Below are 25279 nucleotides of genomic sequence, written 5' to 3'. Positions count from 1 at the left end.
ATACCCAAAGGTTTCTCTAAAACAAGCCTCACTAGCCAACCGAAAAGAAAACCAATGGAAAATCTTGCATAAAAATCTAAAACACGGACTATGGGACTTACAGTAACTGAAGTTCTTGAGCCCCATTTTCGGTCAGAACTACAGGCCAACCAAACACTGGCAACCTTCTGGAAATGCTCTCTACACAGTAGGGTTGCCAGAAAAAGAAAAGATACTCATACAGACCATCGGATTAGATACTCATTTGCAACAGTATCAATACCAGTTGTGCTGTGTTCACCTCCTTTGGCTGAAAATCAAATTATTGTGAAACGTTTTTAGTGGCCTTTAATGGTCTTAAAATGTGTTCAGGATTTGCAAACTGACGATGATTTACTTCATAAATAATGACACACTGCTATTCCATATATAAACTGCCTTTATACTTTAAAAGTATCACTATTGGGAAGAGCAATACTTCTCCTGTATTTATTTGGTATCAATTTGCAGCACTGCACAGCTCTACTTCACACAGCACTACTTCAGATAGGCAAGTGCAAAGCCCCTCCCCCCACTAGCAGCCAAACAGGAACAGTAGCACAACAACACTAGCCAAGCATCTTAAAGAACCCCTGGGCTTTATAAAGAATTTCAAGAGGCTAATAAGGGTTCTTTTTCAACATTGAGCATTAAGCATTTATCATAAACATTAACATGGCCAGTGCACATTAAAAATAGCCGTTAAACTGGCAGTTTTGGCCACATTAGCTGTCTGTTAAGCTATCATAAACATAGCAGCTAGATAACAATAATAAAACCATATGTGGAAGCTGTTAATTTAACAGGATAACATAATTATTTATGTCTAAAAAATGTTATGAAACACCAGCATTATGGACAAGTCTTGGGGGTTCAGGCCCATCATAAAAAACATAACTAACTTATGTTAAATTAAGTTAGAAGAAAAGGTCAAAAACCCACAATGCTTATTAGTTACTGCAGCCCGAGCAAGAAATAATTATTGAGATATTCCACAATCAATTGTTTGTGGCAGAGAGGAAGCATTTAGGACAATAACAACTCAGCTACGAAGTGGCAGATAAAGCAAAGTGACAGAGCAGCAGAGACTGCTGAGGTGCACGTTGATTAAAAGTCACCAGCCCTCTTCTAACTCAGTAACTTCTAAGGCTCAGACGTCCTCTGGCATTAACATCAGCTCAAAAACTGTGTGCTGGGGGCTTCATGGTGAAGCCACTCCTGTAGGTGTAATGTGAAGACACTCTAATCCATATGGTGTAGTTTTAAAGCATGAACTTTCTTAAAAATTGCTTTCCTCTTTTTGTCTTTGTAAAGCAGATTGAACTGCTTTTGTATGAAAGGTGCTACATAAATCAAAGATATGCAATCAAAGATATTTTAGTATTTTTATAACTGTGGCTACATTTCTAGGAGCACACTATCTGCTTATGGTTGTAATTATGTGTCACTTGTTTATTCTCAACTTTGTGTAGCCTGTAAATGTGGCCCAATGTGTAGGTCAATTACTTGCTGGATTAACTCATATAATACTCTTAAGTGTAGATTTAACATTGCATTGCATTTTAATTTATAATCCCTGCTTTCTGGACATGCAAGTGCAATTGCACATAGATGACAGCACGGATGCACTCTTTTTTATTTTTGTTTGTATTTTTTATTTTATTTTATTTTTTCCAGAATAGTAAAGTGACTTGACCCAAATGCCCAACCCATCAAAGTTGTTTGCCTGTCAAGTTCAAATACTCTGGTGCCAACACTGGTGTTATGTTCCTCTTGAACTCCCAGACTGAATCTGAGAAAGAAACCTACCCTTTCAACTCCATTTGCTCAGCAACGCAATATGGTCCCAATTTGCTGGAAGCATAGAAAGTAAATAGGGCTGTAGTGGTATACATCTGCACATAGCAGTGTTATTCTGTTCTTTTTTTTTTTTTTTTTAAATATGCACATCTTAATTTACACATTTTTCCTCCTGTGATATTGAACATAGCATTAAGTACTGAGTATTTCCTGGAGATTGGTATCACTTTTGAAATTCTAGTATCATGACGGCCCTACTCTAGAGACAATGCCATACAGTACTTTGAAATGAAAAACATCTTGTTTGGTCTCCTATATATCAGCCACTTCAGCCTACAAAGAGTAGCTCATAAGCTATAATCATTCAAAAAACCATACCAAAGAAAATTGGGACTTATACTGCATTCTTCCAACATCAACCATAACTAAGTCAATAAGGATGAAAGTATCCACCCCCAGCCCCGAACCATTCTGGGAACTGGCCCAATTTTTCTTTTTTTAAACCCTTGACTTAAAATCTATAGATCGCTCCAAAGAGGTCCTGTTTTGTCCCTTTGTACTCGTGCCTTGGAAATGCATGCTGGATCTTCTCCAGTAAGTCAAAACAGCAAACCTTCAATTTGATTTTAATGTTCGGAAAGCAGATTAAATTTGAGTGAGGGAAATATAACAAGTTGGCTGGTGGTGAGTGAAGACTGTCTGGCCTGCTATGTTTTAATACACCACAGTTTAGATCATTACAGAAGAGGGCTGACAATGTCACCATGGGGTGTGAATTCACAATTGGCAAACTTGAACCAAACTGGTCTTAAGACAGTCAATGAACCTTTATTGGATAGCTCAAGTTATCCTCAAGTTATCTTAGTTTTAATATTTTTTAATAAAAATTTACTACTTGCCTGTTGAGGCTTTGATAGACGTGTCTGCCGAGACTGGATGTCTACAAGTGAGTGAGTCAACTGCTTTCACAGGGTTTTGTGTTTTTATTGTAATACATGTACTGATTTTCCAGAATTTTGCCTCTGGCATATGCTCTCCGTACAATAATAATTATTAAACACTAAAACTGAAACTAATACGATTTAGACTCAACATTTTTAAACAATAAAAATTAAACTGAAACAAGAAAATCCACTCTGGAAACTAACTGAAACTAATCTGAAAAGCTGAAAGTCAAAACTCTGGCTAGGACCACCTCCAAGACAGTGGGGCGGGCGTCTCTTAATGTAAATGGTTTCTTTCCAATGCTGAATGAATTGTATAAAATAATAGTACATTTCTCAGACTGATAGCATGAAGAATGTGACATTAGATGTAAGAATGTGAGAAAAGCGTAAAATCTTTCCGTGTCAATGAATTTCTTACCACTGTTTTTTTCTTCTCGCTTTCTTCTTCGTTTTCCCTTCAAAATAGAGCTCATAAAAGCATTTATGTGAATGTGCTTCTCCCTTGGGTTAGGTTCGGGCTTGGAAAAATGTGACGTTATTTTAAAAAGGAGTTTTGGATTCCTCAAGCAGCGTGAAACATCACCTGCTTCCGACAACCTCTGCCACAAATCATCGTCAGAAATTCTCCTTGAGTGCTCAAAACATCTTGTTTTTCTTTGCTCGGTTTGCTCGGTTGGGTCCACTCACTCACAGCCTGTATTTCCCGAGGAAAAACTATGATCACTTTTCAACTCGCTTCAAGCATTTCAACAAGAACAGATGTTAGTATGCACCTCAAGCTCGCAGAATTTTCTTTGCCCGTTTAGTTTTAATATTTACATGTAATGCTTTAGTCAGATATGTTAAAATACAAAAAAAAGGAAATTGTTAACAACCGTCAATTGATCTGTAGTCCCCAAAACATTGGTCTTCAGACTCAGGAATGTGTATCTTGTCCCACATAGTGAGGTGGGAGGTCTTTAAAAGGGCTGTCCATCAGCTGAAACAGTCTCAGTTTGAACTCACACTGTAGAGGGGAAACACATCAAGCAGTGCTTTGAAGAACAGCGCCACATGACGAAGTGTCAAATTTACTTAATAACAGATTCCTTTCGGTGGAGTGGAGGTAAATTTTTGAAAAGGATCTCTTTGCTTCAATGTGTCTGACAGAGGAGTCTGGTGTTTTCCATTGTCAAACACGTACCAGATGACCATCCTTGTGTCCACGCTGATTCAGAGCAAAGCTAAGGTAGGTGAGAACATTTCTCTAATCAGAATTTGTTTTAAAACACCGCTAGTACGCTGAGCGCAAAGCTTGCGTTAGTCTCCATATGAAGTTATCTGCTTGATCATGCAGTTTGCTGACCTACATAGAGATATCTTGGACACCATGGAGAAAATGAATCATGTGATAGATGACATTTACATCATGTGCTCCTGCATTTGCCAAGTACCAGTCCCATTAATAGTTTTATTTAATAACATTAATTTTATCATTAAGTATTTATGCTGGTTACTATTATTAGTATGGCATGTTAGTCTTTAACGTACTATCCCACTTTACTATAAAAGTAACTCTGTTACTATTATTCAGCATGTTGCTTTAAATTTACATCAAAGCATCAAACTTTGATGGCATGGAACTTATTTTTCCTCCTGGTCCTGGCAATAATTCTCTCCTGCCATGTGCACGGATTAAGTGCTTTGTAGTCAAGAAAACCAAGTAAGAGTTAAACTCAACAGCTTAAAATTGTATTAGGAACAGAAAACCAAATATAAAAAGATTATTTCTTGTCTCTGTGGCTTTCAAAGAATTGTCTTTTGTGCCTTAATTCATCTCAGAAGTTGACTGGAGACAAATAAATCTTGTTTTATTGTTTCATTCACTTCCCTCTATCTTGACTATTTATTGCAAAAGCTGCATCAAACTTTAGGAGCCAAATGAGTCAGAGAGGTACCTATGAAATGCCTTTCTGTGTAAACATTTAGCTTTTAGTGTGAAGAACATGTGCTTATCACCATGTTTTAATCCTTAGTGGAAGCATTAATTCCATCTGGAGCCCATTTGACTGTTACTGTTGCCAAAAGGTGCTTGGTAGCAGACATACATCAGCTACAGTCAGATCCTGTGCACATTGTCCTCCCTGCTTAGGCTTCCATGGTAGAGGGCAGTATTTGACCAAAAATTGAAGTTATCCACTCCCACGCCACAGTCCTCTGAGACCACACTTACTTAAACATCAGTCACTAGTAGTGTTGCAGCAAGGAATCACTATGCATTCCTCTCAAACTCAATCTGAAACCTGATATTTTATCTGAGCTGAGATCCAGATGACGGAGTAGAGCTGTTAAACACAAACACTGTGTTTTCTGGAAATAAAGTATTGCTGTTACGTTTCGAGTGTAGATATTTTGGATGGAAAGAATTACTACTGTTAAATTTTTATAGCTCAATTAGGTGGAAATTCAACTTAGGTTTGCTTTGAACTTATTCTTTTCTTGGAAATAATTTTAGATTAGCACAACTTGGGAGGGGTCACTGAATTGGACTGCTACAGGGTGAGGAGTACATGCATGTTGAAATGTTAAGGAAAGGCTGCCCAGAATGTTGTTGTGGTTTAGTTGTTTTTTCGAGTGTATTATTCAGTTTAGTTTTTTTTCACACTGTCTACAAGGACTGTCTGCTTCAGTGGGAGTTTTTTAGTCTACTGAGAGTAATTCTAATGGATTTTTGTGGTTCTCATGAATACACTATGCGGTTGTGTTAGTTGCAGGTAAAGTGTCTGTGTATGATAATGTTCCTGAGCTTCCCTCTGACTATGGCTGAGGTCCCTGGCCCATGCAGACACTCCATCACTAGGGAACACCTGCTGACAGTTAGGCAACTGGTAGGTGTTGAAACAACATCAAAGCAATCACCCTGCACGGCCCAGGCTGAGATGTTGCAATTGTTGTTTCCGCAGATGGATAACCAATTAAGAAGTGGGTGTTCAATAAACTACACATTCATAGAACGGAGGAGTTTGGTGGGTAATATAACCATATGCAACTGTTTTTCCCCAAACACCTTTGATTTAGGTTTTCCATTAACTGGTTTATGCTTTTCGTGTTTATTACCTTGTGTTCTGATTTCCAACAGAGCAAATGTTGCTTTGTAAAAGCTGCATTACCCTGGATCCTGGAGCTCCTTACGACCCACTTCAAATACATTCGGGGTTCAGTAAATGATGGCTATGTTCAGTCCCTGAGGGCGCTCATCCTCAACATCTATTCTCAGAAATGTGTGCCTTGGATTAATGAAGAGATTGAGGTCAGCGTGAGTTTCCGAATGCTGAACTTGCAGCCTGTTTCTTTCATAATGTCATATGAAGTTGACAAATCAGATGAATAGTGTGAGCAGATGAATCTGCAGTACCTTAAAGACATATGAAATGCTTGTTTCTTGGAATCTGCTTTAGGATAAACCAGAGAGTTTTGAAGTGCTCTACAGAGGGTCTCCTTCAGATGCATTACAGAAGGTCTCAGAAGTCTTAACGGTTTACTGGGAGCTGGTGACGACGAGTGATGCACCGGTTGACTGGAGGTGCCAGCATGAATACACAGAAACCTTTGGCTCTACCACAGAGTTATACACAGAGTTATACACAGAGTCAATCACACAACATTTTACAGGTGAGAATCTCAATTTTATTGGGTAGTTCTGTGATGAAACACTCAGATGTCTGCGGCCGCTGCAGAGATCACAGATCATGTGTCCTTTCCTACAGACAGTTATGATAGAGACTCTGTGCAGGCCTCTCAGAGAGAACCAGTCAGTGACCTGTACAAGCTGGGTTTCATCATCGCATCTATCTGTGGAGGACTGCTGTTCATTCTTACTCTCTACTGTCTCATCGCACACAAGGTATCAGAGCTTCTGCTTTTGTTTTAATTTACAAAATCACATGTGCCCTTGTAAAGTTTAGCCAGGCATTCCAGTCATATTGCAAATGAGTAGGCTTTGGCAGTCAGCTCTGCTCTCCGGGGCACTCCTTTTTTGCAGAAGCACTGGCCCTCTCTCACTAATAAATACCGTGTAGGCTGGCATCTACTTTGCAGCAGCACATGCACAAAAATATGCAAATGCAAAAGCATTGCATTTATGGATTTGAGGGTATTTAGTGCAATCACCTATTGCTTGAGAAGCTAAATGATTTAGAGTACACTGATTTTTAGCTGACTGAGACTTACAGTCTATACTGACTTTATTTACTGACTCTAAATCATGACTTTAACATAATGCTGGTTTTAACCTTCACTCATTCCTCCAAAATCCAGCAAATGCATTTTGGTAAATGCTGAATAGCTTATTAAAATCTCTCTCACACACACACAAAGTTTAATAAGAAATCCAATAAAGCAAAGCATGGAAATGGCACGGTAAGAACACTGAAAACAATAATATGCTAATAAGACCTCTAACAGAACAGCGCTGAAGTCAAAAGAGATAAAATACTTTACAGTGAAGGTTTATTGTCACTTGGGTTACAAAAGCACAATAGTGTGAAATACATAGGCTTGTTTTCCCTAAGACTCAACATATTTTTGTGTATTTGGCCCAGAACTATAAATGTTTGCCCACCCATGCTCTATAGCTTTCTTGCAGTCGGCGTGTGTTTTGTTTTTACATTCATTCTGTGGGGAAATCAAACGTGGTCACATAGCACTCTGCTTCTTACAGGCAGCAGCAGCTGTCAAGAATGTATACTTAAGGGAAAACCGGGAATGGTTTAGCTCTTGAGGAGAGTCTAAAACTGGAATGATAGTTGACAAAGATGTTTTTGCTTAGCGTCATGTGTCATGTTAGACAGACTCAATTTTATTAATCCTTGCAGAGAATTTTACAGTCACATTAGACCTCCACAGTGATAGGATAAAGGCAAACAAATGGTATTAATTTAAGTAGCTCTTTCAAGTCCATATGTAATTCTTATCAGTACAATAATTGCTTTATTACTAAGAAGCTGATTTATCCAAGATCAATCAATCACATTGATAAATCCAACATCAGATTTGATGTTTGATGTCTGATATTAAATCCAACATCAGACAGACACTAAAGGTTTCTAGGCAGTGACACTGACCAGTAATTGCTAAACAAATAAGGAATGTGTACCAGAAATTACATTGAATGCTGCAGCTAATTCATTTAAAAGGAAATAAAAAAGATAAATAGATGAAAAGAGACCAGACAGCATGAGAAAGCATGTGGAACTGACTTCTGACTTCTCTTCCAGGAATTAATGATTTTGCATGCTTGTTTAGCTAATTACATGTGGTGACATGAGTACACGCAGCAGAGCATTAGGGATCTTGCATGGCTGGTGGTGAGTGCAGAAACATTGACAACTGGTAACCTCAGTAAAGTGCTGGATGTGTTGGACAATTGTGGAACGCTATTTTTAGCCGACTAACCGCATTTTGGAGCTTGGACCTTGTTCGGCTTTTTCTTTTTTCTTTTTTGAACCTCTTTGATACATGGATGCAAGAGCTTTTTTCACCTTGAATTGTAGATTAGTGAATATAAATTGCCATGCCACATTTTAAAGATGCTTATACTGTTTGTAGTGTAGGCTGTTTAATTACAGTATGCATCTGTTCTATAATGTTTTACTGGGGAAAAAACTGTCAAGGCAAATAAAGTGAAAATAAAGTCAGATGTTCAAGCATTTTATAGGCTGTCATAGCTTGCTGAGCCACATGGCTTAAACTATAGCTTTGTTGTAAACAGTAATATAACCATGCTCTGTCCACTTTTTAGAAAGTATGGTAGTTGTGATGTAAAGCTTAACTTGATTCAAACCTGCAACTGCATAAATAAAGATCCAAACAGGAGACAAACATACAGCTGTTTTTAGCAACCAAAGCTAAACAAACTGTCTTTCAAAAAGTCCTCTAATCGTCAAACAAACAGTGTTCCTCAAGTTGATCAAAATCCAATGAAAATATGTTTGACTTTAAAAGATCATTTTGGCTACGCTTCTGGTAAATATGATTTGTGACCTACCTTGGGCCACCACTCACCACTTGAGAACTAAGATCTACTGTAGCTTTGCTTTGTCTACAGGGATGAGACAGACAGTAACATAAACATTACATTCCCAAAGCTTTAAGCCTGATAGATCGCTGTAAAAAGACTATAAGTCAGCTGAGGAGCATGGAGGCTGCAGCGGCATTTTTTAATTTATAGCAGTAAGACTGGATCTGAAAATGTAATAATGGAAGTTTGGAAGGTGGAAAAGTTATTGAATCACACATAGAAGCTTTGTGTAGCATTTGTATACTCAAATTCTTCTGCACAGTATCGTTCAACTTTATCACTTTAATGTAAAATATGTGAAAATACAGCTGTTGTATCATTATGTGTATACAATCCTGTCAATTATCAGATTATTCGCAATGCTGCATCATTGTTTGGGAGTCTCCTGTGGCCAATTTGCATAGAAAGCAACTTGGCGCAATAATTGAAACCCCATCCTTTTTTGTAATAACATTTGCTGATAAATAGCTGTTTTTATATAAGATACTTCGATAATATGAGCTGGAAGTATACATCTGTTTTCCAGCAATGTGGTGCTGGTACCCTAAGAAGGATTTGTTTTAAACACTTTCATGTCATGAAAGTTTAAAAGCTAATGATAAAAGTATAGAGGGTGTCTCTCTCCCAGTGTTTGTGATGTTTGCACAGGAGTGGAGACTGACAGGTTACAGCTCTGTCTTCCATTATACTTTTGGGAACCTCAAATAAGACTGCACTCTGAGAACAATGTGCTCTCTTAGGATAATAGGGTACAAGAAGTTTTTAAGATGTGATGGCGCATGATCAAAGATTTAAATAGGATTTCTGGATTTAAAAAGGGGCGACAAGAGGGTTCCTGATTTGAACCCTTAATCAGCTGTGGCCTTTGTGGCTTTTCCATGTTCTCTTTGTACCTTTGTGTGGGCTTCATCGATAGTTTGGTTTCCACCCACATTGCAATAACTGGTACCTAATAAAGATAAGTTAATATTAGGGAAAAATATCAGCTAGTTTTAAGTAAGAATTTTGGATTAGCTGAAGGCTTTTCAGAGAACTTTGAGGACATTTGATTGATGATTAAAACAACCCATCCTATAAGTAAAATGTGAAGTTTTCAGCTCTATTACTTGGTTTTCTCTAACACAGGATTTTCTTAATTTTTATATGATATAAATGAAAGAAGTGGTTTATTTAATGTGTCTGTTTAGACACATTTTTAATCTGGTCTGGCTTCGCTGATTAACCTAACTGGGTATTATTGGCAGCAATTGATATGAATGCAGTGTTTTGTAATAGTATTGCCTAACCCACATAGCAAAATTGCTATGGCCCGGATCTGGCCCACACAATGTGCTTACACATAGCCCACATCCCGCAAAGAATGACGGCCCTTTGGTGGCCCAGATCTGGTTTGCCAGAGGTGGCCCACACATGGGCCAGCGCAAGGCCAGTTGCAGACACACTGCTGGCCCAGAACAGTTTCAGCTCTGGCCCCAGATGTCAGCCTAATGTGTACCTTAATCAAACCATGTAATAACAACATGTACCAGAACATAATAGTGCAAAAGTAACATGACAAAACTATGTTCAGACAGTGAATGGATTGATTCTTATATAGCGTTTTTGTACTTTCCCAGATTACTCAAAGTGTTCTATACAACATGCCACATTCACACACCCTTTCTGTAAACTGAGAGCTTCCGAACTACATTCACATTCTTGACATGCAGAGTGGAGGAGCTAGGGATTGAACCACTAACCTTCCAATCACTAGGTGACCTGCTCTACCTCCTGAGCTACAGCCGCCCAGTGGCAAAGATGAGTAAACCCTCACTAGGTTTTGGATAAAGTGTACACTCACAAACCTGTCAAAACTGCATTTGAAACATTGGGGGCACAAAGACATACTTTTCTTTCTTATTCTCATTTAAAATGTCTAGCTTTTAATAAATAATTATCTGAATCTTACACCCAAAGTTTTAATCTGATGTAAAATGTATCGAAGTCCATTACTGTATATAGTAACTGTTAAGTCTAATATACCCTAGTAAGCTATAGTACTTTTTCCTTTGGGAAGATACCATCTGTGCAGTCTGCAATTCTGTTGAAGAAAGATGTTGAATCCATTTAATTATTCTTGAAAAATAATTTATTTCTGTGCATTTTTTTTTCACCCTGCATCAAATTAAAGTTGATTACGTCGATTAAGCATCATGAGGTGGAGGGTGGGGGTGGTTCCCTATTTTTTTGCTGGGAGTTTGCAACCCTATTAGTTAGGTTGCTTAATATTTCTGCTAAGTACTTTAAAAATACCAGAATAGGAAGGATGGAGTAGGTTTAAGTTTATTAGATTGATCAGTGTTGCTGAACTATGAAATATTTTGGGTGCAGTGTATTTTTACATACAGGTATAACAGAATAGCTTTAGTGTTGTTGTTTATTTAAACTTGAGTATGAACGTATACAAAATGCAGCAAGATATTAAAAAAACAGTTTTATTGATTAAAAAACACACTATATCGGATTCATATCGGTATCGGCAGATATCCAAATTTATGATATCGGTATCGGTATCGGACATCAAAAAGTGGTATCGTGCCATCTCTAGTAAAAATGTGGTGCTGCCTTTTGTGGTAACCACTTATGAAAAAGAGAGCAGCCAATAGTAGCTTCTTAATCAATGGTGTTGGGTCTAAGGGGACTGAAGGAAATATCTGATATACATAGAAGAGTAGCAATCTATAACAAATAAAGTTCAGTGGTTTCTAAAGCTACTGTATGTAATGATACATATGCAACATCTGTGGGAGGGCTTTGAGTAACTTTATTTGTAAAGAAATTCATGAAAACATTATTTCTCAAAGTTTAAGGACGTTTATGCCAAATTATGCCAGCAACACCACAAAAAATGGGCACCAGCACAATCAGTGACACTAAAAGTAAAGAAGTTCAGTTGTAGCCACAAAAAAAGTTTGATGAATTCGTAAAGGAAAGTTCAAAGACAGGTGCTTCAGTGCTTCCTTACTTGCCTTGTTTTTTTGCATTGGAGCTTCTGGGCTATCCTTTACAAAAGGAAAGGGCATAAAAGCTGCTGCAACTCAAAGCATTTGGGGCACCAAATGACACCTATACTAGCTGTCATTTGGTCGAGTTAGACCCTGGACAGGTTAACCAGTCCAGGACAGAAAAACAGATCCACCAAGAATTACCTATTAACCTAGTAAGTCTTTGGACTGTGGGAAAAAGCTGGAGTACCTAATAAGGCACAAAGAGAGCATGCACACAGAATAGAGTAGTGCCAACCACTGCACCATGGTGCCACTTATAATACCAAGGTTTAGAAAGGGAAGCATGAAATGTGGTATTTAACATTTAGGGAGCAAAATAACATTTTGGCTGTTTTCTTTTTGCTTTGAACAAATATTTGTTGTGTCTGTTGACAAGTGGGAGGCTGAACTTCTAATGTTCTTCTAATTACCAAACTTGACTGTCACAGTGGATCACAATGAAATGTCTAAAAATATTCCCAGGACAGTCATCTTGGAATGTGCTCCATAACTGGAGCAGAACTTCTGACCATACTTAGAAGGATGGAAGTGAGAGCTTATCTTCGCAGCTGTTTTGCATATTGACAGAAATCTTGGTGCGTTTCATTACTTGGGGTTATTAGTCAAAAACGTATCTTTTTCTGTTAGTCTTTACAGCCATCCTTCCAACAAGACCAGTTCAAGCAGTGGAACTGATTTTATCTCTTATCACCACTTGACATTGTAGTTCCCAGAAAAAGCTCTGAACCCTTTGGAATTAGGAGAATTTCTGTGTTGACTACACACAAAAATGTGGTCTGATATTACTCCATGTTAAAGGTAAACTAATAATGAACAAACAGTTGTACTTTTCATGTCTTTATTGAACATAATGAGCAATCACGCACAGTGAAGACTAAAAATAATCTGCATGCTACAAACTGTTGAGCTTCAGTAACTTATAAAAACTTCCTTTCTCCGTCAGATGGTGCTTGTAGTGGTTTAAAAGACTTGAGGCAACAATGAATACATTTTTTTTCCACTTCTCCTAAAAAATAGCAGTTTAAATGTTCCCACATGCAATTGTGCCCTCAGTGACTGCAATGCCCTGAGGGAGCAAAGCAGCCCAAAACTACAACGGTGCATCCACAATGTGAGACATGGTGGAAGCTTTGTTGTGTACTATAGTGCCTTTATGCCTCAAAAAATAGCATTGTGTATTTTTGACAGAAGTCCTATATATACATAAGACATTTTGTCTTATTGTGAATTGATGAACATCCAGCTTTTCAGACACACTTCTGTAGCCTTACTTAGTGCATCTTCATAACATTTCTTCTAAAGTTCTGTGAAAGTTGCTATAATTGAGGCATAATTCACATTGCAATCCTTCTTGAAAAGAGTAGTTTACCATGAACAAGACTTTGCATGCCTCAAACAACCCACGCATCTCATCTTCTTGAAGAAGTTTTTGAATAAGTCACGTTTTACAAGCTGGCAATGTGAGTGATTATGCAGTGTTTTCAATAAAGACAAGTCCAACTGTTTGTATTATTTGTTCAGATGTGTTGATGTGTCTAAAATGTGCTTTTTTTTCCCCAATACAGAAAACTCACAGCCCTTATGGATCAAGATTACAAACAAACACAAGGTGAGAATATATGGATTAATTAAGCAAAAACACCGACTTTGCTGTTTTTACTGAAATGACGTTAAAGGATGCCTCTGTGATCTTATTAAAGCACAGACCTGCCGGACATAGAAATTGAGGGACAGTAATGTGAGTAACCTACTGGCCTATAAAGCATTGCTAACAGTTAAGCATCTGGATCTGTTTAAATGCGTTAAACAAATGCATTATGTGCAGCAGTATAACTGCACATACGTCTTTACATTTTTGTGTATTTTCAGTATCATTCTCTCTCTCCAGGCAGTCACTGCAGCAGCAGACAGAGCACTTGTGAACCTGAGTTTTTGTGTCAGTATATGTGTAATGTATCATGCACACCTTTTGGATAAAAAGCTTTGCTTTATCTGAGACCAAAGATGGAACTTCTTGTTAATAATGTGGTATGTATATTATGTTTATGCATATTCTATTACAGATAACTTTTTGATTTCACTAAAAAAAAGTGTTTTTTACAGTAGTTATGAATGTTGAAATTATGTGTCTCTATTTGCTACAAGTTAACATCATGTTTTTAATGTTATTTGCCAAACATTTCCAAGAGTTATTTATTTTCGTCACTTTATTCAATCACTGTATTGGTAATAAAAGTTAACCATCGATAACCAGCTGAAAATTTATTTAGCTCTCCAGCTGTCCAGTTCATATCTGAACACAATACATTCACATCTACAGAGCGGGTCATGTTCTCATTAAAGGATTTATAGCCACTTCATAGTGTCCACTGTTGTACATTTTGTGTTGGACATTTTATTTCTCTTGCAAAAAGTTTATCAATCTACAAAGTCTTTACATACTTGTTCTTTTGTTAAAAGAATTCGATTTTTTTATGTGATTGTTTTTTTTTAATTATTTCAAAATTGTACAAACAGTTTCAATATGACTTCTGTACAATAATGTGTTGTTGGTTACGAGAATAGTTAGGAAATTATTACAATAGATGCATATCACTGCTGCAGCTTCAAAGGAAATGTGTTTTATTACATATGGAGGTGACAGATTTTAGTGGGAATAATAACACAATTTATTCATACGCACGCATAACAATCATTACTGCATGGTAATGACAAATAACTGGTTATAATACTGAGAAAACAGAAAGGCTTTGTGCACATGCGTTTCTCTAATGCTGTCAGTTGCTTGTATTCACTTGTATTTACTCCATGATGGTCAGGCCAAATGTTTTATTTGTGTTAATAAATACTTTAACGGTTTTCAGAAGAACTGGACAATTCCCCAAAAAGTGAAACATTTGCATGTGGCTTTGAGAGGACCAAATCAGTAAATCATGTCAAAGGATTCATGTGCATGTGTGCTGGCCTCTGTTGTGTTTTCAATGAATTTTTGAAGGAAACAGAGAGGGAAAACACAGCTCTTCGACCCATCGTCTGCAGGACCAACTGCAACCTGCAATACAACCTAATCTATAACACACTTAATTTCACATGCTACCGCTTATCAGAGTGCAAACCACCGTTGCATGGCAGTGATCCATTCTTTATCCCAAGACACTGCACCATTACAAAACAAGTAAAGTATTTCTCTAATTCAATTTAGTGCCTTTCTGCAAGGGATTAAAGGCAGCTGTGGAAGATGAAAAGGCAAGTTGTCTTCAACAATAAATATGTGGGAACTGCTTAAGATCAGTTAGAAGAAGCGGAGAGACCTTTTGACAGTCCTCTTTCCCAGCACGTCTGCTTCTTACCTTCAAATTAGAGGAAACCAAATTAACTTGTTGTCAAAAACTCTGACGAGTTACGTGGCCCAATAAGGTCTTGAAAAGTAACTGTGTGAACTGAAGTAAACAATTAGATAACAGTGAGACATAACAGTCACGGCTCATTTGAAGTAGAATACATATTTAATTAGAGACACACTTAATCAGACAATTTCACAGGTTAAATGTGAAGGGGGAGAAAATCAAAATTGTTCTATGGACTGAATAACCAGAAGACAAAGTGTAAATGCTTTACTCAGTGTCCATCACTGATTATAATTTTAAAATGTTCACTAAAACGTACTGATGATAATCACTGCTGCTTGGCCTCCTGTTTTTTCCACCAGGTGCCACATGGTGGAGGCAAAAATCCAATGACTGGCAGTTTCATATTATTCATATTATATATTCCTATTATACCTGAGCACTATTATTACTAACCATTTTACCAGACAACTGGAACCAATTAATTAGTTGAGCGGATGTAACTCATTAGACCAGCACTCTTCACTCTTTGTCATCCACATGTCTGCCACCCGGATATGTGATTGTATAACTATGGTATTTCCTTTTGGCTAGTTTTATCATTTCAGTAATGCTAACAGCTTTCGTAACAGGTTAAACAAACATTATTCAACCATGTTTTAATGGAGAGGAGAGTGAGTAATATCAGGTAAATACAGTGAAGCATAATAGCATGGCATGTGTTACAGATAGAGACATTTCGGAAACCTCTACACATCAATGAAAGCAACATGCCGCAAACAGTAGGCGGCTTCAGCAGGAATGTCTTTGGCATTGATCTCATTAGCATCGAGACGGAGCATCTTCAGCCTGGAGAAGTTTGACATGTCAACAGCACTGCAGAAACTGCTCATGGAGAACTCTGAAAGAGGAAAGGGACGAGAAAATAGGTTACTCTCGTCTTGTGAGATGTGAAGTAAAAAAGGATGTCTTGATGATGTCTGTTCACCACAAGTACTTGTGGTTTGGTAACACGTGTTACCAAACCAAGCTCACTGCTACATAAACCTATGCATATTAGTCCATGCAAACTCCAAAATGTATGACTGTGTCAGAAGGGGCAGATCTTCTCTAAACTTTTCTTTAAATGGAGTCAGTCAAGAGTTATTTTCTGGAGTTTGTAAAAAAAACACAAAAAAAACACGTTGTTTTCTATTGAGAGCCCTAGTGTGAGAATATCTGGTGTTTCGTAAAGTTTGTGCCATGACTGAGAGAGAGTTCGTGGAAAATCCCTGCTTCAAGGGAATAATTTAAATATCTGGTAAACAGTTTGAAAATCTTGCTTTTGCTGTCATCTAGTGGTTGAAATTTTCACTTTGCTGCATGTGCAGCTCCGATCCCGAACATTACATACAGACTTTACATCACTCTCATTTAAAGAACGGAAAAAAAATTACATTTTAGGAAGTTGATATGCCAAATAAACATATTTGTGGATATATACATACAAGCTGGATGACCGTTTGAATGAAGTTGAGTAATATAGCTATGAAGCATACAGGTTAACTAGCACATCTCTTTATCAACCAAGCAATGGGAGAAAATTACACCACTGGAGGCATCCTGGAGCATAACAAATTGACTAGCAAACCATATTTGGACAAAGCAGAGTCCTTTTAAACATTACATCTAAAGTATTCAAGATTTCTGTATTATCACTCGCTTTATGTGCATGCGTGGCATTGTGTGTGTCTCACTGAGTAAAACCACTAAACTACTGGAGACCTCTGAGACTTACATAAAGACAGCCTGCAACATTCAGGAAATTAGTTCTGCACTGAGGGTGTATGTAATCATATTACTCTTCTTTGCTTATTTTTAACCTTTTTGTCTTTCTGTGCCCATAAAATATCTCAAGGCATTATCTAATTTAAAATAATAGAAGTCCTCATACCTTTAATCTTATTGCCTTGCAAGTAAAGGTTCTCCAGGTTCATACTGACAACAGGGATCTTTTCCAGTTTATTGAAGGACAGGTCAAGCTCGACCAATGTGCTGATATTGAAGACATTGGAAGGAAGTCCTTTATCAGTCAGCTTGTTATGAGCCAAGCGGACAAACTGCAGTTTGGGATACATGGTGAGAAAGTCTGCTGGAATGCTTTCTATATTATTAAATTCCAGGTATAGCTGCTGCACCCTCACAGGGAGGTTGTCAGGGATTTTCCTTAGCTTGTTTTTCCTGATATCCAGCATTGTCAGAGACTTGAACCCCTTGAACACACCTCCAACATCTTCTATGTCATTTGCTTGGAGATGAAGGGTGGTGAGGTTGGCCATCCCCTCGAATGAGCTGGCGAGGAGTTTTGATATCTTGTTGTGCCCGAGTCGCAGGTCTGTGATTGAAGTAGGCAAGTTAGGAGGCACATGTGTTAGGTCATTGTGATCCAAGAGGAGCCGATCCAAGTTCTTGAGCTTGCTGAAGACGTTCTTGCCGATTTTGTCTGAGGTGAGCTTGTTGTGAAATAACACAATCCAGACCAAGTTGGTAGCGTTGTCAAACACCCCATCCTGAATGCCTGTGATCTGGTTATGCTGCAGGTAGACATACTTTATATGCGAGGGGACATAGGGAACATGCTGAAGGTTGCGGCTATGACAGTACATGGCTGTGGGGTAGGCTGAGGGGCAGTTACACTCCAGGGGGCAATCCGCATCCTCAGCCTGCAAGCCAGCGTGCCATTGCCGCCTGCGCAGGTGGGACAGCCACTGGATCTGGCTGTAGTGTTGGCCAATACCCAAATCCACTATTCCTATTGTGAGGAGGAGCACCAATGTCCGCATGATCACTCTGAAAAACCCAGGAAAAACGGGGAGAAATTATGTAGTTGAAAAGGTAATAATAAGTCCTAACAACACTGATCTTTGTGGAAATGATTGGCAACTAACACTGACTTACGCTGCTGTATTAACTTCAGACAGATCTCATTCTTTCTGCTCCACTTTTTAAATGTAAGGTGGGTGCAGTATACCTACCAGTTGGCTGATCTGAGACGATGCTTCCTCCCTTGCTCACGCTGCCTGTGTGTTTCTCAGAATAAGTGGAAAATGTTGTCGGTATAGAGTAAGTCCCCTCTCTCTGAGGCTGTAGCCCCTGTAGCCCCAGCCACTCTGTCTCATTAGTGCACATATATTTTCCACCATCTACACATCAACATATCACCTCCAGCCATGCAAATATCAATACCATGTGTGAACTAGTATGGACATCTGTTTTTTAATAGCTTTGTTTTCCTTTACTGCGTCATGCCTTATCATTAGTACAGCCATGCAGTCTGGCTTGATGTTTACTATTGTGGTGTGGTGGTCATGGAAAAAATTGGGGTGGAGGTTATGGTATGGAAATGCACTATTGCCAGCCTTGATAATTAAATTAGTGCCATTATTTCTTGGAAATACTGGAAGAGCTAAGTATAATTTCAAGTACAGTTTTTAAATGGCAGCATGTTTTTGTCCAATATATACTATGCAGTATGTGTCAACAAACTATGCCAAACCCTGTCATTTGTCTACTATCATTCGCCTTAAATATTTTTATTTCTTTCTCTGCCTACAAGTACTACTTTTCTCAATTACAGTATTCAAGTGGTGAAGAAAGATAACATGTGTTTTTGCTGGCATCTGCAGACAGAAGTGCATCATTATCAGCCAGCGGATAGATTTCAGAATAGGCCTTTCCATTCATGTCCTCCACCAAATTGGATGCAGAGTTTCAGGGATTATGTGTGTGTGTGTGTGTCTTTCCCAGTCTTCTTTCTAGGCCCCTCTGAGAAAGTGAGAGACAATGTGCTGATTTAAGATGGAAGTGGTTCAACACGTAACATACCTTAACCAAACTCTTAGATGTTAGATGAAAGATGAGGGAACCTGAGGATAACAGATGGGAATCGTTCCAGGAAAGACTTGGAAGACTTTTTCCCTTTTTTCTTAAACAACAAGACACTCTATCCCTAAAGAACTCGTTTTCTAAACTATCAAACTAAGAAGCTACATTTTCTAAGACCCAATGATCAAATAGCATTATGCTAAAAGTGCAAAATCAATTAAAAATGGCTATGCTTTGTCACAAATCACCTCCAGAGTAGAAATATTGGTGGAAGAAATTAAATGTTTCCAGTAGAACCATGTCCGTGTGAAAACTTTGGCCTTGATCGATCATTGTCACACAAAGTCCAGATTTCACTTTAATCTTCTTTATACAACCCAGATTTTTAGATAGTATGAGATAAACAGCTTTGTTTTTTCTGTGTACATCTTTGAGTCCACCACAAAGAAAGTTTGAATTAAAACAGGATTTGAATAATAACCGAAAGTATTTTCTTATAATGTGAACGTCGTGTTTAATCCAAAACATCTGAATCAATGTTAACCATATAAGCTTTTCACACCCAAGCGCTTTACAATGCCATTATTCATTCACATTCACACACTGGTGGAAATGTTGGGGCAGACAGACCCATTCTCTGCCCCTTGGCCAACACCAGTAGACTTGCCCAAGGACAACAGGACAGGTAAATGTGATATTTCTTATTGTAAATGAATTTCAGTACTGAATACAAATAGTAGAAAGTAAACATGCTTATTTGAAAATTTCTGAATGAGAATTCTTAAAAGAGACAGAGAAAGAAAGAGTAGGTGAAGACCGCAGAACAGTGTTTTTAATTTTCAAGTACACATATGGACACACTAGGGCAGTAAACTGTTGAATGTGGGGAATGTTCGTGTCATTAAGTTTAATCCTAACATAAAATGCTATGGTTCTAACATGAGCATGCTACCATTCCTAACAGTTTAGAGATGCAAGCTGGTTAGCCACCATAACAGTGACTTCGCAGTTATTTTGTTAAATCGTGGCCGGTGATGCAGTGGTTGGCATTGTTGCCTACAGCAAGATAGTTCTAGGTCTGCCTGGCTGGGGCCGTTGCCAAAAATGTGTGTTAGGTTAATTAGTTATTCTAAATTAGCTGCTGGTGTGAATATTATTGCCTGTGTTTATGTGTTAGCCCTGACTAATGACCTGTCCAGACCTGTCCAGGATCCAGACCCCCACAACCCTGAATTCAAATATTGGAAGAGGATGGATGGATGGGTAATGCAGCTTAGCTGAGTATGCATGAATTCCCTCTCATAGTCCCTTTCATTGAGTGAATATCTGCCAGTTCCTCCGATTGAGCTCTATCACAGACCTCACAAATCTAGTCCAGTGCTAAGGAGAAAACAGTCAAAATGCTTCACTTTGTTATTCAACTGAAATTCCAGTCATGAATTTCCACTGAGAATGTGATTTCACGATTTTGAGTGAAATCACAAAGCTCATCTAGACTTTTCCATCCCTGGATGCATGAAGCCTGGAAAGCTTGCCAGCAAAGGTTCCACTCTACATCAGTGCAGTTCTGGTAGTGTATTTCTCTGCAAGTTTAATCTTATAATGGTGATTAAAACAATCCTTAATCTAAGGTTTGAAAAACACTCAATCTGCTTTCCACAAACTAAGCATAGAGCTTTACATCTGACTTTAATAAATAAATACTTTGAAGTGTTATGTCTTATTTAAAAGCTTTTAAAAACTCTTTTTTTAATCTTTCAAGTCTTTCAGTTTCAATGTATTTACAGTAAAACTCCATTCACTGTGCATATATAAATTAAAAAATAAATGTATAAAATCTGCATTTGGCTTCAAAATAAAAACAGCAAGTTTGTTTTGTGATTTCCAACAAAACTGCAAAAATAAAACAGTAAACTATTCTCTGATGGGAAGTTGATCAAACTGGCTGAAAATTTGAACCTTATTTCTCACTGACATAACAAGGGTAATCAGAGGCAACCAACAGGCAGGAAGTGGCCCAGGGGCCATTCAATGCTGCGTCTAATTTAAGTCCTACCTTTAATGTAAAGAAAACAGAAACAGAACATAGCAAACACTGAAACTCAAAATATTTAGAATTTGACGTCATGGACATCGTTAAGAAAAGCTGGGGCAGAGCAAAGTTATAATTGCTTTGTCTTTTTATTGGCTCCAGTATTAATTTTACTTTTTTTTTTTATCATTTTAATGTGAATAATCTTTTTGTCAAGACCTAAATAGATATTAATGCTGTCTGAGGTTAATTGGGTTGGTACATTTGGCCAAACTAAGGAGAACTAAAGCACATTTCTTCATTGTTTTTGTTTAGTGCACAATGTTGTTTAAGTTGTCTTTTTTTATACATTTTTTTATTTACTCATGGTTTAATTCTTTTACAACTTGCTTTACTTTAGTTTTGGTTAAGTGCAATAACCTGGGGCAGGGGCATGTTTCCCACTGTGTTGCATTTCCTCTTCTTTTAACAACACTCTTAACAACGCTGTTGGGAACTGAGGAGAGCAACTGCTGTAGTTTCAAAAACATTCTTTGCTTGATATAAGATTCAGCTGCTCAAAAGTTTAGGGCCTACTATGTCATATTACTCATTTCATCATGCACCGAGTGTTTTCAGTGAGTGAGAAGTCTGGGTTGCAGGCATGTAAGCTAAGCACCTGGAGTCTTTTACAATGGAGCCATGCTGTTGTAGTACGTGCAGAATGTGGTTTGGCATCGTTTTCCTGAAATAAGCGCAGTCTTCCTTGAAAAATATGTCAGAATACCATCACAGATGTTTGCTTTTGAAGTATCCAACATAACAATCACTCCCTGTCATCTTTACCCTGCATAGTGCTGTATCCATGATAAAAAAAAAAAAAACAAAATATCAAATTTTAATTGGTCAAACCACAGGACCGTTTTCTACTTTGCCTCATTCCATCATAAATGAGCTTGGGCCCAGAGAAGGCGCCAGCATTTCTGGATCTTGTTTATATATTTTTTTTTCTTTGCTTGGTAGAATTTTAACTTGCATTGGTGGATACTGCCACAAACTATATTTACTGGCAAAGCTTTTCAGAAGTTTATTGTGTCTGTTTTTAATGCAGAGTTCTTTCTCCTGAGGGCCTGTAGATCACGTCCATTCACAACTGGGTTTTGGCCAGGCCATATTTTGTAACAAAGTTAGTTTAAAAAGTAAAGAATTCGTGGAATTCGCTAAGAGAAATGCTATTTTAAAATTGCCTAATTATTGGCCTTTGGAGTCTTTCACAAAGCTGGGAAACCCTCCCATGTTGACATTTGAAATGCTCAAAAACACTTTCTTCTCTCCCATCATATGACTGACTTGTTGCAATTAACCTAATTAGTTCCACAAGGTGTGACCTTTGAGTAATGTATTTACTGCACATTAGTACATTAGTACATTATGGGGAAAATCATTCACAAGTGGATACAATTACTAAAAATCAACTTTTGAATTTACTCAGAAGTTGTTTTTGTTTTTTTAAATATATAATTTGGTAACCGGGCATGTGGTACAATATTAAGTAATACTATTTCATTCCCCCCCCCAAATTCTTGTTGTTTGTGGTGGCTCAGGATTTACAGCAGGATGTCAACTATTCATTGGGTCAGTGGCAAAATCCCCCAGCTCCTGCATCCAAGTGCCCTTGTGCAAGACACACCTCAAATATCCATCTGGGTTTATGTGTGTGCAAGAAATATTTCTGTGGACACAATTTGCAGTGTAAAAAGCACAGTAGAGTAAAAAAGGACTAAATAAAATGCAGACTATTTATGGACAGCGCAGAACACAGAACATCTGGATAAAAAATTACATTTACAAGTTCCCACAGTAGATGAGCAGACACTAGTGACATCACAGGTGGGAGTCTTCTTAGGGTTTAGAGTTAGATAACTAACCTTATTAACTTGATTCACCAATATAATGTCTCTTACCCAATTTCTGGGATCCCTTAATTGAATAAGTGATTAAAAAAAATGTAGGTTTGTGCAAGCATGAAAGAGCTGAGTGAAGAGTAAACAAGCCTTCATGCATCACATACATGATATTCTTTCAGTCACACAGGAATAAATTGACCCCAGATGCAAACCTAGTTGTATGCACAGAGATATCAAAGGAGTACAAGAGGAATTCCTCAATGTGCAGTGTGCAGCTGCACCTGTGAGTGAGCCACTGGAGCAACCAATAACATATATGTCAATGCAATTACCTTGATTTACTTGAAGTTTTTTCTTTACAGTTTAAAGCATTAAAAATAAAAATTCAAAAGGAAAGTATTTTTCCCTGCAAATTTTGGTGCTTTTATCCACTTTTGGATATTTTTTTAACTTCTCTGTTGCGCTAACAACTTTTGAATTCCTCCCCTTACCAAATTTTTAAAATTGTGCTCTGGCATCAAATTCAAATTGAGAATTTTTACTTTCAATAGTTAAAAAGTTTAAAATTAAATAGGCCTTAGTGTCATTATTTGACATAAATAATGTTTTTATTTACATTTTACACAGAATCCTGAGTTGTGAAAATGGGAGTGAGGAAACATTAGCTTGCTCTGGTTATTTGTAAAGCAACATATTTACTTTACTAACCTTTTACATTTACCATCTCATCTCAAAGTAAGCTGGAAGCCACTGATTTTAATACACAACATGAAAAAAACCTCAGAGGAAAAGAAATGAATTTCATAGCAAAAAAGAAAGAGCATAATGGTGATGTCAAGCATTTCCTACCATGTTCCAGCACTATTATCTTTATCTAAAGGTTTACTGTTGTTTACCTTCATCCACTACTCCCAATTTCTGCTATGGACAAAAATAATCTAGAAACATGAACAGTTTAGTTAGTACCGAATCATTAGCAGTTATTATTTTCCCATAATCAGAGAAAGCGAGCATGATTAAAGCTATATACTGTACCACCGCTAGGAAACCAAAAAATCCTTACAGTAAGAAACATTTTTTCTAGAACAGCTAATAATTTCATATATAGAGAACAGAGTAATGTTGCATAGTAAGAGGATGAAGAATAATAATAAAGCTTACTGGATCTTTACCACAAAGCGCAGCTAATTTCAAGTTTGATCATTTCGAAGACAAAATAATAATGTTGTTACAAAAGCCCGAACGATTTTATTAAACTATTAGACTATAGACTCTTACTATGATTTAATTTCCTTAGAGTTAATGAAAGCATTTGTTTCTAACACATGTTATTTAGGTAACGGTTGAAAAACTGATTTAGCCCTGATGCTACATGGCTGTGTTTAGTTTTTCTTCTTCTTTTTAATACTATTAGGACTGGTTGAGTCTTAATTAGTTTTAATCTTTCTCTCACTTTTTGCTGGAGTATCATCATTAACTTTCAAATTCAACCAGTTAAAACACCGAGTTAAGTACAAACCATACATGAAAATATCAGCATTAAAGAAATAGTACTAAATACATACACATGAGTGCCAAAACTTACCTTTACCTTCACCCAGGCATCCTGCTCCTAGACCTGAACTAGTCTGAACGTGCGTTTGAGGGACCTCCACTGACTCATGCAGGAAACAAAATATTGAATAACTGTTCTCCAGATCTCAAAGACATCTTTTTAAAGCAGCAGTGACATAAACAGATTCAGGCTTACATTAATCCAGGGATGGTTTATGGACTCATTGATGCTAATTGTCTGGGTGGGCTCAGTTTTCATATGGCTGCAACAAGAAATAATCATCATTCAGTGTCCACATGTGTCTCCAACATCATACGCCATGTCTGTTAAAGACACAGAGCAACTGCAAATGCATGTCAGTTTTAGCTTCTACATATTATCGACTGAGGTGAACATCAATATTGTCATATGAATATGATCTGCATTGCTTTACTCGGTTTTTTTGTTTGGTTTTTTTTAACTGAGTCTACAGAACGGATCATGTGTTTGCACTGGAAAAAAGAAGAAGAAAAAAAGTAAATCAAGTAAGTAATTCACTGAAGTACGAACTACTCGTTTAAATTTCCAGTCTGCCTTCTTCTCACATTGCTCAGGCACATAAGACCACTCATATTGCTTATTACAGACCCATCTTTGCATTCCTGTGGCAAAAAAGGGAAACGCGTGTCTGTAAGAAGACGGGGAAAAAAAATCCCTGATGACAAGATGGATCTTATTAGAAGCAA

General features: G+C 37.5%; 2 protein-coding genes across 8 annotated transcripts; one reads left to right on the top strand and one right to left on the bottom strand.

Annotated features, from left to right (window-relative positions):
* The first annotated feature begins 3771 nt into the window (after positions 1–3771).
* On the top strand, positions 3772–13897 carry csf1b (colony stimulating factor 1b (macrophage)). 5 transcript variants are annotated; one of them, XM_031745541.2, is made up of 9 exons: positions 3772–3993; positions 5513–5632; positions 5708–5770; positions 5884–6054; positions 6203–6416; positions 6512–6648; positions 13436–13479; positions 13576–13608; positions 13759–13897. In XM_031745541.2, exons 1-8 carry the CDS (start codon positions 3952–3954, stop codon positions 13595–13597), a joined length of 813 nt encoding a protein of 270 aa, XP_031601401.2. In that variant the 5' UTR covers positions 3772–3951; the 3' UTR covers positions 13598–13608; positions 13759–13897. The 5 variants fall into 5 exon arrangements, with proteins under 5 accessions (XP_031601401.2, XP_031601399.2, XP_039459866.1 ...); XM_031745539.2 differs by having other exon boundaries at positions 13571–13608; XM_039603932.1 differs by having other exon boundaries at positions 3772–3997; positions 13571–13608.
* A 2051-nt stretch (positions 13898–15948) lies between these two features.
* fmodb (fibromodulin b) lies at positions 15949–24658 on the bottom strand. 3 transcript variants are annotated; one of them, XM_039603929.1, is made up of 3 exons: positions 24585–24658; positions 17151–18046; positions 15949–16118 (listed from the first exon to the last, which is right to left on the bottom strand). In XM_039603929.1, the coding sequence occupies exons 2-3, from the start codon at positions 18037–18039 to the stop codon at positions 15967–15969; spliced, it is 1041 nt and encodes a 346-aa protein (XP_039459863.1). In that variant the 5' UTR covers positions 18040–18046; positions 24585–24658; the 3' UTR covers positions 15949–15966. The 3 variants fall into 3 exon arrangements, with proteins under 3 accessions (XP_039459863.1, XP_031601411.1, XP_039459864.1); XM_031745551.2 differs by lacking the exon at positions 24585–24658 and adding an exon at positions 18232–18356; XM_039603930.1 differs by lacking the exon at positions 24585–24658 and adding an exon at positions 18155–18248.
* Between the last annotated feature and the right edge of the window lie 621 nt (positions 24659–25279).

Source organism: Oreochromis aureus, linkage group 20 (genome assembly GCF_013358895.1).
Source record: "Oreochromis aureus strain Israel breed Guangdong linkage group 20, ZZ_aureus, whole genome shotgun sequence".
NCBI lineage: Eukaryota > Metazoa > Chordata > Actinopteri > Cichliformes > Cichlidae > Oreochromis > Oreochromis aureus.
Note: the sequence above shows the minus strand (reverse complement) of the source record. Positions and strands in the feature narration are given on the sequence as shown.

Coding starts and splice junctions, on each gene's coding strand:
- fmodb (XM_039603929.1), bottom strand. CDS start 18,039: ATGCGGACATTGGTGCTCCTCCTCACAATAGGAATAGTGGATTTGGGT. Junction 16,119..17,150: donor GCAAGGCAATAAGATTAAAG/GTATGAGGACTT, acceptor TTCCTCTTTCAG/AGTTCTCCATGAGCAGTTTC.
- csf1b (XM_031745539.2), top strand. CDS start 3,952: ATGACCATCCTTGTGTCCACGCTGATTCAGAGCAAAGCTAAG. Junction 6,417..6,511: donor AATCACACAACATTTTACAG/GTGAGAATCTCA, acceptor CCTTTCCTACAG/ACAGTTATGATAGAGACTCT. Junction 6,649..13,435: donor ACTGTCTCATCGCACACAAG/GTATCAGAGCTT, acceptor TCCCCAATACAG/AAAACTCACAGCCCTTATGG.